Genomic DNA, 15,330 nt, shown 5'->3' on the forward strand with positions numbered 1-15,330 from the left:
TAAGTCTCCCACCGAGCGAGGTGGCGTAGTGGCTAGCACACTGGACACGCATTGGGGAGGACGACGGTTCAATCCCGCGTCCGGCCATCCTGATTTAGGTTTTCCGTGATTTTCCTAAATCGCTTCGGGCTAATGCCGGGACGGTTCCTTTGAAAGGGCACGGCCGACTTCCTTCCCCGTCCTGCCCTAATCCGATGAGACTGATGACCTCGCTGCCTGGTCTCCTTCCCCAAACAATCCAACCCAACCAGAAGTCTCCAGCATATCCATCCTACTCTTGCAAGATTCAGAGAGCCTCACCCACTGATCCATGCAGACTGGAATATGCGAAGGAACTCCTTTCCCATAGCCCAAGGCTGGCTAAATCCGTAGAATTCGTGCGAAGGAGCAGGAAATGCCAGTGTTTAAGTAAAGGTTTGCAGCGTCTGTGAAATTTGCTTTTATAATCGATATAGTCGTGCCCTAGCAATGCTCCGTAAAACAGATTAGATGTGGGTTCGCGTCTTATGTTTGTGTGAACCAGCCGTAGCTGTTGATTTCTGCTAATACTCTGACTCATGCATTAAGGTGCTTCACAAAATAAATATGAAAGTAGCGATAACGGCGAAGCTTTGTTGAACGCCGTGACTGCAACGTTGAGAGGAGTTAAAAAAATAACTTTATATATCTTGACTGGCTTCGGATCGTTTTATATCATCCATCGTGGACAGTGCTCACTGTAAAAGCGGGCTCTCAAGTTGTTTATAGTCGTTCCTTCATCATTCATCTCAGAATAAAAAAAACACATTTTGAGAGAATTCAGTAATGACACCAACACCAGAATTAAAAACGCTGCCAGGAACCGCAAACAAACATCATTTGACCCCTTTTTTGGCTTTTGTAGTATGGGACTAAATAAATATGCACATCCGTTCGGTAGTTGTACGAGGGTCAGTACAAAAGAAATGCACACTATTTTTTTAAAATACATCTTTTATTCCACATGTTTGAAAGTTTTACAGTGTGTAGATACACGCTTTAGGAACAATATTTTCATTTCTCCACATAATTTCCATCCCTCTCAATTGCTTTACGCCATCTTTTAATCAGCGCCTGTATACCCGCACGGTAAAATTCTGGACCAACCTGTTGGAGCCACTGTTTGGCAGCGTGCACAAGCGACTCGTCATCTTCAAACCTTGTTTCACAAAGAGAGTCTTTCAGTTTCCCAAAGAGATGATAGTTACATGGAGCCAAGTCAGGACTGTAAGGCGGGTGTTTCAGTGTTATCCATCCAAGTTTTGTGATCTATTCCATGGTTTTTTCACTGACATGTGGCCGTGCATTGTCGTGCAACAGCAAAGCATCCTGCTTTTGCCGATGTGCTCGAACACGACTCAGTCGAGCTTCAAGATTCTTCAGTGTCCTCACCTATGCATCAGAATTTATGGTGGTTCCACTTGGCATGATGTCCACAAGCAAGGTCATCGGAATCGAAAAACACTGTAGCCATAACTTTTCCAGCAGAACGTGTGGTTTTGAATTTTTTTTACCTTGGGTGAATTTGAATGATGCCACTCCATTGATTGCCTCTTCGTCTCTGGTGAAAAATGATGGAGCCATATTTCATCACCTGTCACAATTTTTCCAAGAAATTCATCTCCACCATTCTCGTACTGTTCCAAAAGTTCGCTGCATACCGTTTTTCTTGTTTCTTTGTGAGCCACTGTCAACATCCTCGGAAGCCACCTGGCACAAACCTTTTCTAACACCATCACTTTCAGTATTGTGCAAACACTTCCTTCCCCTATCCCAACGTAGCGTGACAATTCGTTCACTGTGATGCGTCTGTCAGCAGTCACCAATTCGTGAACTCTCTGCAGATTGTCTGGAGTGTGTGCAGTACGAGGTCTGCCGCTGCGAGGACAATCCTGCTTGCACACCGATCGACAGCAACATCTCCATACACCTCTTTCAACCTCTTGTGGATGTTTCCCACTGTCTCGTTTCCACAGCACAGGAATTCTATGACAGCACGTTGTTTCTGACGAACGTCAAGTGTAGCAGCCATCTTGCAGACATGCTGTGACGGCGCCACTCACGGGAACAGGTTGAACTAAGTTTGAAAACAAGTGGGAAGGATGCATCCACACACAGGCAGAATGAAAACTGTATTTTTTTAAAGTATTGTGCATTTCTTTTGGAGTGACCTTCATAAAACTAGTCGAGGCGGGTCACAGTGAAGTAAGGTAGTGTTAAAATTGTAAATAGTGATTAACTGTTGTAAATCTTTTCATTTGTAAAGTAGGCAGTGTTCCACTTACAGCCATTTCCCCATATTTTAAAAGTCAAATTCTTAACACAAAATAAAAAACCAGTAATATAAAGGGCATTTCTTTCCTTCTCTTACTGAGTTTCTTCCGTCTTCCATCATAATACCGAACAGAATAATCACAACACTTAAATAACAATAGCAGATGCATATAACGCTTGCTTAGCGTAAAAAAATTAATAATAATAATAATAATAATAATAATAATAATATGCGTTCGTTAGCAGCGCACACAGACGACAGTTTTCATTTCTGGTTCATTTCTTCATTATTAAACAAAAACTGTTGCCAACTGAAAAACAATGCTGCAATCATCAAGGAGCAGGATAGATAAATCCTCTTCTCCGCTTTCGTAAAAAAAAAAAAAAAAAGACCTAGCCAAACAGGACTCACACCAATCCCCGGCCGAACGCAGACGTATCAGTTCAGTGTGAATTGAAGGAAACCATGAGATGTAGTAGATAAGGGCAAGTAGCAAGTGAATCCACAATGGTTTGTAGTGAAATCCCAAAACTATTTACCTGTTCGCCACTGTTCCTCTCGTAAGAGCAAATACCAGATTGTTCTGTGTTTTAAAAGCCTCTAGCAGCGTTGTACCTATAGTTCGTGATGTTTTCGTATTACCACCCACTGTCAAACACTACTAAAATGGTGAATATAGTAAGTATTCCCATTTACTCAACGTTAGACGCCTCCCAGCAAATTAATATAGACAAATCTCACACAAACTGTACTTGCTCGGTTATGTGTGTTGTAGATAGTAGGCACATACCACAAAGTGGTCGGATTAGGATGTTTGATGATAAATAAATAACAAGTTTCAGTTTTTTTGGTTTCTTTTTGTAAGAAATGATCCTTTGTTTCTTGAATCCATTTGTATCCTTCGAAACTAATGCAAGCTGCCTCCCATTATCCCATTTCTATCACTTATGTCATGAGAACGTTCTTGGTGCCCAGTATTGCAAGATAATGATGTATGTATATTATAATTGATCAAAAAGAACCTACACTTTTGCGAAGAAAGAATAAATTTATTTAAAAAATCATAACAACGTTTTGTCATTAAGAATTTTGTTTTCTGAAAGTACAACTCCTCAACTTTTACGGTGGTCAGCGTCTTTGAGGATACATCAATGGCCATCGTTCCCTATTTTAGAAATGTTGTGTTCTGTTTGTAGAAATGCCAGCCAGCTGGTGATTAGGGACTGCCAAGGCTCCATTAGCTGAAGGCATCATTAAGTGGAAAGCATATCAGCAACTAAATTTAAACAGTGGGACACTACTGAAACAGTCGTTATCAGCATCTACGATCCAACGGAACATTCTTTCAGTAGTTCAGAGAAAGTTTAAGGATGGAAATTTCTGCCCTGTGTGATCTATAAAGTAGTGTATTTTAAATCTCTGTAACCTGCGAGCAGTCGGAGTACTAAAATAACGGATCTATCGCATTCTGTGAACCAGAAATCAAATAATAAATAATTAATTCGTTTCTAGTTTATTCTTACAATTTCAGAAAACTGCTTGTTCCGAGTACAAAATGAAATTTGGCTGCATTGTGCTGAAGTAAATACTCTTCCCAGTTTTCAGCAAGTTAGGGGAGTCAGTTGGTGACTGTAAATGTCTGTTGATCTGTTTATGACGTTATTGAGTTTATTATACTACAAGGTTACAAATTTGATAAGTCAAAATTTGTTTAATGCATATAGTGTGCCTTCACAGATGATATGAGGTTTCTAAATTGTTGTGTCATGGAGCTGAGTCAGTTAGAGTAGTGAGTGCGCTGGCTGATGATTTTGATTTGAGATATCTCATTCCAGCAACAGACAGTTATTGCCATTTAGAAGAATGTGCGAGTTTGTTGAGACATGTTTGGAATGAAGCATCTAGTGGGCGTACAGAGCAGTGTTTACAAAAAGTCGTAACTATCACTACCTGGTGAGTGACAATCCATATCTTTATGTTGGAAAGGCTCGGAGAGGATCCAAGGCAAGATGTCCTATGTCATCTTCCACAGCTAACTCTTTACTTGTAAAGGGTTTTCCGAGATGGTTGTCATGTTGACTTACTTAACGTGTTTCGAGGTAGAAATATCTTCACGCTGCAATGGCAATAAAAAAACCTTTAAAAACGTTACATGTAATTATAAAGGTTCTTCTTTACAATCCTAGCATGTGTTAAGTCAATCTTTCAGAGTAAAAGAATGATAATACAATATTCGCTTTTTGAAAAATATATCCACCATTTTACTTACAACAGGTTTTATTCCACTCTCCAGATTTCACCTTTACGGCATTGCATTTATTGTTTTTTCCTTTATTGTATTTCAAATCCCCATCGGGGCTGGCTGGCAGCAGAATATGCGCTGCTCTTCAGCCGAAAGACAGAACAAACAATAGAAGACATTTAAAAATAACAAAGGAGAAAATATGGTGTACATAGATATAAAAAAGGGTAACATCATGGAAGACAATAGACAAAAAAGGGACGACTGCAAATGGAGATAAAAACTGTAAAAAAGTAGCGCATGCAAAAAACCACATTGGGGCAGTTAAAAGAACACAAGGCGCAGTATGACCAAGGCATAAAAGTATCGACAGATGGCATAGCACATAACAAACAGTGACAGTAACATGAAGTACAAGGCCAGCACACAATTAAAATCACACCTCTCGACGCACAGGAGAAACAGCACTAAACACAACTCTGACATGGCACAATGACGATGATCAAAACAGAGGATCTGCCAGGTGCAAGGAGATGAGGGAGAAGGGAAGAGGGGAAGAGAGGGGAGGAGATGGGCGGAGGGACGCCGAAGAGGACCAGGTAGGGAGGGACGTGGGAGGGAAAGAGGCAAGGATGGGGTGCGGGGTCTCAGGGGGGGGGAGGAGGAAAATCCGCTCTGGGAGAAGGAGGGGAAAGGAAAACGGGGGCTCTGTGGAGGGGGGAACAAGGCCAGATTATAGTTGAAAGGAAGGGTATATGTCACGGTGAAGTTCACATCTGCGAGGGGGAGGCGCTCGAAATTCCCTGATGAAGGAGATGGAGGGTGTGGAGGTGGAGAGATACAGCAATGGAGGCACGGCAACCGGTGGGAGGTGGAGGGGAAGGAGGAATCTGGGGGGGGGATCAAGCCTACCGACAATGTAAAGGATGCGGAGATGTTGGAGGAACAGGAGGAGGTGGGGGAATTGGATGAGCTCATACAGAAGCCATGTGGGGGAAGGAAGGCAGATACAGAAGGCAAGGCGGAGCACATGGCATTCGAGGATTTGGAGGGCCTTGTAAAAGCAGGTGAGTCCGGAGATCCAGGCAACATTGGCATATGGATGATGGATGAGGGATTTGTAGGTGTGGAGGAAGGTGGAAGGATGCAATCCCCATGTCTGGCCAGACAGGAGGCGGAGGTGGGAATGGGCATCCTGCCGGATGGTCTGGAGGTGAGGGGTCCAGGTGAGGTAACAGTCGAGGGTGAGGCCAAGGTATCTCACGGTGGGGGTGATCTGGATGGGACGACTACAAATGGTGAGGTAGAAATCAAGGAGACGGAAGGAGCGGGAGGTGCGGCTTATGATGATTGGCTGGGTCTTGGGGGAGTTGAGATGAACCACTGGTTATACCAAGTGGTGAACTGGTTAAGGTAGGTTTGGAGGGTGCGTTGGGATCATTGAAGGGTAGGATAGAGAGCCAGGGAGGCGGTGTCATCAGCAAACTCTAGAAGTTGGACAGATGGGGGTGGCTTGGTCATATCAGCCGTGGACAAGAGATAAAGGAGACGGAAGAGGACAGAGTCCTGGGGGACACCAGCAGTGGTATAAAAGAAATGGGAGTTGGTGTTGTGGAGGGTGACACAGAAAGGATGGCGCGAGAGGAAGGAAGCGCCCAGACGGACTAAATTGATAAGCAGGGCGTAGGTTTGGACTTTAAATAGGAGACCAGGATGCCATAAATGGTCATAGGCATTTTGGAGGTCGAGGGAAGCAAAAATGTCGGAGCGATGGGAGTTGAGCTGGAGGGAGAGAAGGTGAACGAGATTAAGGAGTTGGTCTTCAGCGGAGAAGGAGCGGCATTTTATATATCTTCGGTTGTATAAACCAATTTTGTCAAAACGAAATGAGAAAACATTTGTGTAATAAGCTAATTTACTGACAATTAGCTTGACTTCTTCGTCTGATGTGGTTGTGGAATAAAACTGAGGACCAAATCACAAGTTTTAAACTTCGTTACACTGTGTCTAAGCAGCGACTGACGTAAAGGTGAGTGAACCGATCATTAAAAACCGTCATAAAGGCAGCCCAGTTCGCACCATGTGTCCGTGGTATCACAGATCACATCGTGCAAACTGGGTTGCCTTTATGATATGGCTGCTGAGATACAGTGTAGCAAAGTTTAAAACCTGTGATTTGGTCTTCAGTTTTATTTCACAGCCATATCAAGTGAAAAAGTCGAGCTAATTGCCAGTAAATTAGACTATTACACAAATGATCTCGCATTTCTTTTTGACAAAATTTGTTTATATAAGCGTGGTCAAGTAATATGTGATGTTCGTAACACTTAATAATGGCGTAAGGTCGAAATCTAGATTGTGGAATAAAACCTGTTGTTCATGGAAATGGCGGTTATATCTTTCAAAAAGTTTTAAGTGGCTTTGACACAACGCCAGAGTAAAACCATTAATATTCGCTTTGTTTGCTGGTCTGCTGTTAACATGTTTTCTTTAAAAAATAGTCACTTACTTTGTTCATATGAAATGGCTGTTTTCGAATGGTGTGCTCATTGCTACGGTTCCTTGGATCCTGTTAACTGGTATTCATACAGTTGAAAATGACGCATAAAAAGTGTTATCACAAAAACTTGTGCAGCGCAAACAAGACGGTTGTCAAAACGAAGCTTGCTTCGATTTAACGGCTGATGTGACGATCCTGGCCGCGCGGGGTTAGTTAAACTAACTTAACGCCTGCTGCCCCTCTTAATGGCCGGACACTGACTCTCTCCCCTGCTCGGCTGTGTTCTGCTCAACTTGGTGTCAATAAGACTCCCAACTACATTTAAACACAGCTCCAGAAGAAGAATTTAATATGGAAATTGTTAACCACTGCCATTAACTTCAATAACACTTCTGCTCCCAATTCTAGCTTGCGGTTAATTTAGGTTGGCTCGATTTACTAGTTTATTGGAGTTTCATTATGGTTCGTGGCAATTTTGACAAGAACAGTCAGCTAACACAGGATCGTCAAAATCAAATGTTCAAATGTTAGTTTAAGTTAGTTAGTTTAAGTAGTGTGTACGTTAGTTAAAGTAGTTAAGTTAGTTTAAGTAATGTGTAAGTCTCGGGACCGATGACCTCGGCAGTTTGGTTCCATAGGAATTCACACACATTTGAACATTTGATTTTGACGACCATTCTTGTCAAAATTGCCACGAACCATAATGAAACTCCAATAAACTAGTAAATTGAGCCAACCTAAAATTAACCGCAAGCTAGAAGTGGAGTCAGAGGTGTTATTGAACTTAATGTCAGTGGTTAACAATTTCCATATTAAATTCTTCTTCTGGAGCTGTGTTTAAATGTAGTTGGGAATCTTACTGAGAGCAAGCTGAGCAGAAGACAGCTGAGCAGGGGAGAGAGCCAGTGTCCGAATATTAAGAGGGGCAGCAGGCGTTTTCAAGCGGCAAACACCGCCACTACGGAAGGGGATGAGAAGCGAGGTAGGAAGTTAGGACCAGCATGTCGTGTCAGCCAAAGAGGCGCCGTCTGTACATTACATTATGTCATATTCATGCCTGCGTATGTTGAGTAATCCTCGTGTTACAAACCAATGAAGCACTGTCAACTGGTCTCGTGCGAGATAATCTTCAAGAGACCAGTTGACAGTGCTGCATTGGTTTGTAACAAGAAGGTTACTCGATATACGCAGGCCTGAAGATGACATAATGTAATGTCGAAACTGGTTTCCTAATAAATAAAACCAAAATAACGGCTATTGGTATTGTATCATTGGTTATATATTTTTTATTTTTATGGTATGAGGGATTTGTGTACAGACGTGTAGAGCAGGGCTAAAGAATTGTGAAATGTGAGCTACTTGAGTGCCTACGGGGTAGTCATCAACCTTTAGTGGACCTGCATTGTTAAATTACTTACGCACTTCTTGACACTTAGAGGGTATCCAGTGTCTTGCTAGTATTAAAGGTAGGTACAACTATCAGCTAGTCCTCCATTCGTGTCGCTTGCCACCCATTCGCTTCTTCAAATCATAAGTGCTGAATCTCGTATCTTCAGTGATTTGCCTTTTGTGTCCATACCTAGGCTTACCCCTATGTTTGCTGGCGCCCATCACCCAGAAGTTCTCATCATTGATCATGTCGTAATATGTGTAGTCAATAATTCAATCTTCGAGTCATTATGTTCTCTACTAAGCATTTTTTCTTCTCATTTAGTTCCAGGATGTCTTCATGTTTAGTCGTCAAACACACCTGGCTATGAACAGTCTTCCATAACGCCAAGTTCCAATATCCTGTAATTCTTTCCATTCATCTTTCCCCATTGCCTACGTTTTGCCCATGCATAGAGCTAAAAAGAGCTTTACATGATTCTGTTTCCGATCTCACCTTTTACATTTTCGCATTAAGGAAGCTGTGTATATTGTTACGTAAAGGCTCTTTCGCAGTTTTGAAATCTGTTTCCGAGGTAGCAAAACGCGTTAGCCGCTTCAAGAGTCTCCTGTCCGAGTTAAGCCATCCAGAAAATCAACCTGGTGTAAATAGCGGCTCCTTAAACTTCTTTTACTTTGATTGTCTGAAACTAAGTTTCCAGTGGAAGCAGTACAATGAGAAAGCGACAGGATTTCTTACTTTCATTCCAATCAAAGATCAGAAACAAATTGTCGTGAGACTATCAATTAATGATCATTATAAGGTCTGTCAGGAAAAGGGGAACGAAATACAATAACAGATCTTATAAAGAATAAGTTATAAAATACTGAAAACTAATAATTTCAGACCCAGCCACATTCACCTGACCACGCCCACACGCACACGCACACACACAAACACACACACACACACACCACACACACACACACACGACCTCAAATATATCATGAATAAAATAGAAGTTTTATTTTATCCTAATATGATTAAGCCATAGTTGCATCCTCATAATACACTAGTGAGAAGAACAACTCAAGAACGAAAAAAAAAAAAACTTTCGTATTATGAGTCACTGTGAAAAATCAAAGCTTGCTGAAACTCGGACCATTCACACAAAAAACTGCTTCTTCATGCCAGCTGAAAGAAACAGGCAATGAGACGAACAGAAATGACATTCTTACTCAAAGACAAGAGTTATACTGAAGTCACAGCAATTTATGATGGTTCTCTCGACATTACAAAGGGTGGGGGACGTTGCTTAAAAGGATGTTTTATTACCATGGAGAGCAGTGCATGCTCTGCAATGTGTTCCAATGCTGTCTACAATGTTGATAAGGAGGTTTCATGGTAGGACGCTCCATTGCTCCAGCAGTGCGGTTCACAGCTGCTGGATATTCATTGGTGCGTGTGGGCCTACTGTAGTACTTTTCCCCAAGGCATCTTACATGTGCTCGATGGGATTTAAGTCGGGGGAATGGGGAGTCCAGTTCATTTGCTGAGTGTCCTCTCATTCTAAGAACTTCTCCTGCGCCGTTCGATGCGGTCGCGCATTGTCATCCACAAAAATGGAGTCAGGGTCGAATGCATCCCTGACGCACATAGAGGAGTGCAGTGTCGCACCGACGTTTATGGGCGAGTGCACCGTTTTCATGGATTTAGAGGTCAGTATGCCCATCAAACATTATGTCTCCCCACAGCATAACACCTGGTTCAGTGAAGCGATCAAGTTGGACTGTGTTCCTGCGTGCATTATATGTTCCACATTTCGCCATATGACGGTACACCCAGAACTACTGCTCACACTGGAGCTGCTCTTATGTGAGAAAAGCTTGCGACCTCACTCCTCCTTGGTCCACTCCCTTTGCTCCTTACACCACCACAAACGGTGCGCCAAGGTACGGATGCCAACAGAAGCCAACGAACTGGTCGTCGGACAACCAGGAAACCCCTGTGCAGTCTCGTGAGGTTGCGTGCCTTGTACTCCTGTTACACGTGGTTGCAATTGTACCCGCTATCTGATATGGGTCCCTTCTCACCTGTTGCCCAATTTAGCGGTCCTCTGCTGCTGTAGATGACCGTGGTCGACCAGCTTCTCTCCTCTGGGCAGGAGTGCCTGTGACTCGGATCACTCCCCACGCACGTGAAACAATGCCGTGAGCAATGCCAAACTCCCTGGCTACACTCGTCACTCTTCGTCCTTCCTCCAGTTTCCCACTGATTCTTTACCTTGTGAAATCAAGATTTTGTCTCCAGTCCGTGTTGTAATGGAGACCAGCGCCACAGTGCACTGTAACTGCGCAATGATTGTCACACACTGTCTTTTCCCATTCTTTCATCAGCCCCATTTGGCGATGTAGTAACACTGACCTATCACCAACTTCCTGTGCGTGACTCGGAGATCTCTGCTCATTTGCTCCTTCTCTTTCAATCATTACCACTGACCAGTTAATATGTTATGTTACTTTATATATTCCGTCCTTATGTTTTGCAGAGCACTGTGTTTAGAGAGTTAGCTTGGCATAGTCGAACAGTTATAACAATTCAGTGCTCTGTAAACTGTGTCCAGATTCTCACAGTAAAACAATAAAACACATCGAAAGCTATTATTTTTTAATTTACTGAAAAGACAATACACTCAATAAAAAAGAAAAAACGACGCATCACTAAGGAATTACCTGAATGGTGCAGAAATCTGTAGATGAGTTGTACATGTACACACAAACGTTCAGAAAAAGTGGACCATTTATAAAAGAGAACTTAAAATTTGCGTTCTGCCTTACGGCAGGTCTTGTCATGGGGGAAGCCTCGTCAGAGAGGTCCATCACATGAGCGTCTAGGGAAGTAATTCCAGTGGTGGTTTCCCATTAACTTCCACTGATGATGATGAAGTGATAATGAGGACAACACCAGTCCCTGAGCAGAGAAAAAAATCTCCAACCCAGATGGGAATCGAACCCGGCCCCCTGGGCATGACAGACCGCTGTGCTGACCACTCAGCTATCACGGCAGACGTGCAGGCAGGTCTTGTCATGGGGGAAGCCTCGTCAGAGAGGTCCATCACATGAGCGTCTAGGGAAGTAATTCCAGTGGTGGTTTCCCATTAACTTCCACTGATGATGATGAAGTGATAATGAGGACAACACCAGTCCCTGAGCAGAGAAAAAAATCTCCAACCCAGATGGGAATCGAACCCGGCCCCCTGGGCATGACAGACCGCTGTGCTGACCACTCAGCTATCACGGCAGACGTGCAACAGAAAGAATTTCACAAACTGAGCACGTCAATAACTTGCTGTACCACATATGGTCCTTAGTGCAAGCAGTTATTTGGCTTGGCATTCATTGGTGGAGTTGGTGGACGTCCTCCTGAGGTGTATTGTGTCAAATTCTGTCCAGGTGGAGCATTTGATTCCAAAATCCCAAGCTGGTTGGAGGCCCCTGCCCCTAATGCTCCAAACGCCCTCAATTGGGTAGATGTTCAGGCCAAGGTATGGTTTCACAAGTACGAAGACAACCAGCAGAAAGTCTGTGTGGGCAGGCATGATCCTCCCGAAATGAAAGCCCAGGATGGTTTGCCATGAAGGGCAAAGAAAAGGAGGGTTGAATATCGTCTGTGCTGAAGGGTGCCGCAGATGACAACCACCCCAGATGACAACCACCCCAGACCATCACTCCTGGTCAGTGGGCTATACGGCGGGCGACAGTCAGGATGGTGTCCCATCGGTGTCTGGCGCCTCTCCAGACACATCCTGGCTGGTCGTCGGGGCTCATTTCTAAGCGGGGCTCATAACTGCAGACAATTCTACGCTGATAATTGAGATTCTAGGCCGAAGGGGCGCCTGCAGACACCTCAGACAGAACTGGGGTACCAACCTGACTGTCGCCGGACAAGCCGAATAACTGACTGCATAAGGGCCAGAGGTGGATCAACGCGTTATTGACTTCCTCAGTTTTGCGAAGCTATTACTCTTGAATAACCTAAGTAATTTTTCTGAATTCCTTCCCATTCGGGTAATTGCTCCTTCGTGATGCTTTGCTTTTTTTTTGTCTTAGAGTGTATATGAATGACAATATACTACCGATCAAAATTAGGGAGAAGCTTATCAAATACTCTGCAGAACTGTGCTCCGCATTGGTATTCGAACCTGGGCCTTTGCCTTTGCTGCCATTCGCGCCAAATTTGGTATATACACTACTAGCCATTAAAATTGCTACACCGAGAAGAAATGCAGATGATAAATGGGTATTCATTGGACAAATATATTATACTAGAACTGACATGTGATTACATTTTCACGCAATTTGAATGCATAGATACTGAGAAATCAGTACCCAGAACAACCACCTCTTGCCGTAATAACGGCCTTGATACGCCTGGGCATTGCGTCAAACAGGGCTTGGATGGCGTGTACAGGTACAGCTGCCCATGCTGCTTCAACACGATACCACAGTTCATCAAGAGTAGTGACTGGCGTATTCTGACGAGCCAGTTGCTCGGCCACCAGTGACCACACGTTTTCAATTGGTGAAAGATCTGGAGAATATGCTGGCCAGGGCAGCAGTCGAATACTTTCTGTATCCAGAAATGCCCTTACAGGACCTGTAACATGCGGTGGTGCATTATCCTGCTGAAATGTAGGGTTTCGCAGGGATCGAATGAAGGGTACAGCCATGGGTCGTGACACATCTGAAATGTAACGTCCACTGTTCAAAGTGCCGTCAATGCGAACAAGAGGTGACCGAGACGTGTAACCAATGGCACCCCACACCACCACACCGGGTGATAGGCCAGTGTGGCGATGAAGAATACACGCTTCCGCTGTGCGTTCACCGCGATGTCGCCAAACATGGATGCGACTATCATAATGGTGTGAACAGAACCTAGATTCATCCGAAAAAATGACGTTTTGCCATTCATGCATCCAGGTTCGTCGCTGAGTGCACCATCGCAGGCTCTCCTGTCTGTGATGCAGCGTCAAGGGTAACCGCAGCCATGGTCTCCGAGCTGATAGTCCACGCTGCTGCAAACGTCGCCGAACTGTTCGTGCAGATGGTTGTTGTCTTGCAAACGGCCCCGTCTGTTGATTCAGGGATCGAGACGTGGCTGCACGATCCGTTACAGCCATGCGGATAAGATGCCTGTCATCTCGACTGGCCGTTAGGATCCAGCACGGCGTTCCGTATTACCCTCCTGAACCCACTGATTCCATATTGTGCTAACAGTAATTGGATCTCGACCAACGCGAGCAGCAACGTCGCGATACGATAAACCGCAATCGCGATAGGCTACAATCCGACCTTTATCAAAGTCGGAAACGTGATGGTACGCATTTCTACTCCTTACACGAGGCATCACAACAACATTTCACCAGGCAACGCCGATCAACTGCTGTTTGTGTGTGAGAAATCGGTTGGAAACTTTCATGTCAGCACGTTATAGGTGCCGCCACCGGCGCCAACCTTGTGTGTATGCTCTGAAAACCTAATCATTTGCATATCACAGCATTTTCTTGCTGTCGGTTAAATTCCGCGTCTGTAGAAGGTCATCTTCGTGGTGTAGCAAATTTTAAGGGCCAGTAGTGTAGTTGCTGAGAAAAGGCAAAACTCCAGCTAGGAGCCTCGGACTTGCACGCTGTTTGAAGTTTCAGCGAGTTCCACTTGTTGCCACTGACAGAGTACTTCTGTAGTGTGAAACATTATTCCTTATGTCGCCTCCATCGCTCTTCTCGGGTTTCCAAAGTTACTGTTTGGCTGACACCCGAATTGTGTGATGGTAGCTGTGAAAGAGAGAAGCGATAAGGGCGTGGGCGGGGTCGCAACCCGTTCGATTTCGCCGGCTCGGACGCGATCGGACACCTTCGTGCTGCGAGGCGCACCACGGGAGTATTGATCTCGCCTGGGAGACCGCCGCCCCCGCCCACACAAACAGTGGAGCGGTCCGGAACTAACACTTCATATGCATACATAAAAATATTACCAGCATCGCCGTCCGCTGCACGAATTGCTGAAATGTTTCATTTCTCAGCTGGCGTTGCGTCTGGTGTATGCGCTACGACGGTGGTGCTGGAGGGGGGGGGGGGGGGAGGTTGGAGGGGGGGGGGGAGGCTAACGAAAAGATTTTTTTTTTTTTTGGACAGCAGTAGGTACAGAGATACGCGCGAATGCGTGGTAATGTCGCCGGGCAAGTCAGAGGTAAAGTGTGAAGCGTTGGTGGCTGGGGGATGACGCAGCATCGCTCCCAGTATTATCAGCACACGTCGTAAATAACGTATTAGCGACGGGCGCGCCGTCGTGTCTGCGGAAAACATTCCTCCTGCTTTTCGTTTTGTGTACTCACGGTGGACAGATCGACGTCCGGGTTGTAGTCGTCGGTGGCAACGGCGGCGCAGAGGGTGAGGTGTGCGGTGGCCAGCAGCAGCAGGAAGAGGGCGGTGGCGGCCATTGCAGCGGCTGGGACGGCGGGACTGAAAGCGTGCTCACCGGGTCGCCGTCGCAGCCCGACTGAGAGCGCCCGGGAGCGCAGCTTTATCGGCCGAGCGCGCACGTGGCTGCAGGGCTGGAGAGGTGTCAGCGGGGAGGGGAAGGGAGGGGGAGGGAGGGGGAGCTCAGCTCAGCGCGGCCCGGCTACCGGTTCCTGAGTCACGCCCGGTGGACTTCGCTCAGCTGCAGCGTAGGGACGACGCAGCGGCCGGCTTGCGCAAGTGCTCTGCGGACGTCCGCTGACATATTAACGAGGTCGGGGCGTCGAAAAAAAAAAAAAAAAAAACACTCGTCAAACATCGTGAGGTGTCAGTAACACTGTCGGCACAGAGGTTAAGCGCACCATGCACATCTACACTAACGTGACAAAAGTCGTGCGTTACCTCTTCA

At 45.1% G+C, this 15,330-nt stretch overlaps 1 protein-coding gene across 1 annotated transcript in view; it reads right to left on the reverse strand.

The window, feature by feature from the left end:
* Positions 1-14,981, reverse strand: part of LOC126282077 (lipase 3-like) — a 191,985-nt gene extending 177,004 nt beyond the window's left edge. Inside the window, exon 1 of the mRNA XM_049981532.1 lies at positions 14,798-14,981. Within this exon, the coding sequence (XP_049837489.1) occupies positions 14,798-14,902 (105 nt within the window). The 5' untranslated portion in view covers positions 14,903-14,981. The remainder of the gene's footprint in view (positions 1-14,797) is intronic.
* Between the last annotated feature and the right edge of the window lie 349 nt (positions 14,982-15,330).

This window comes from Schistocerca gregaria, chromosome 7 (genome assembly GCF_023897955.1).
Source record: "Schistocerca gregaria isolate iqSchGreg1 chromosome 7, iqSchGreg1.2, whole genome shotgun sequence".
NCBI classification, from domain to species: Eukaryota; Metazoa; Arthropoda; class Insecta; order Orthoptera; family Acrididae; genus Schistocerca; species Schistocerca gregaria.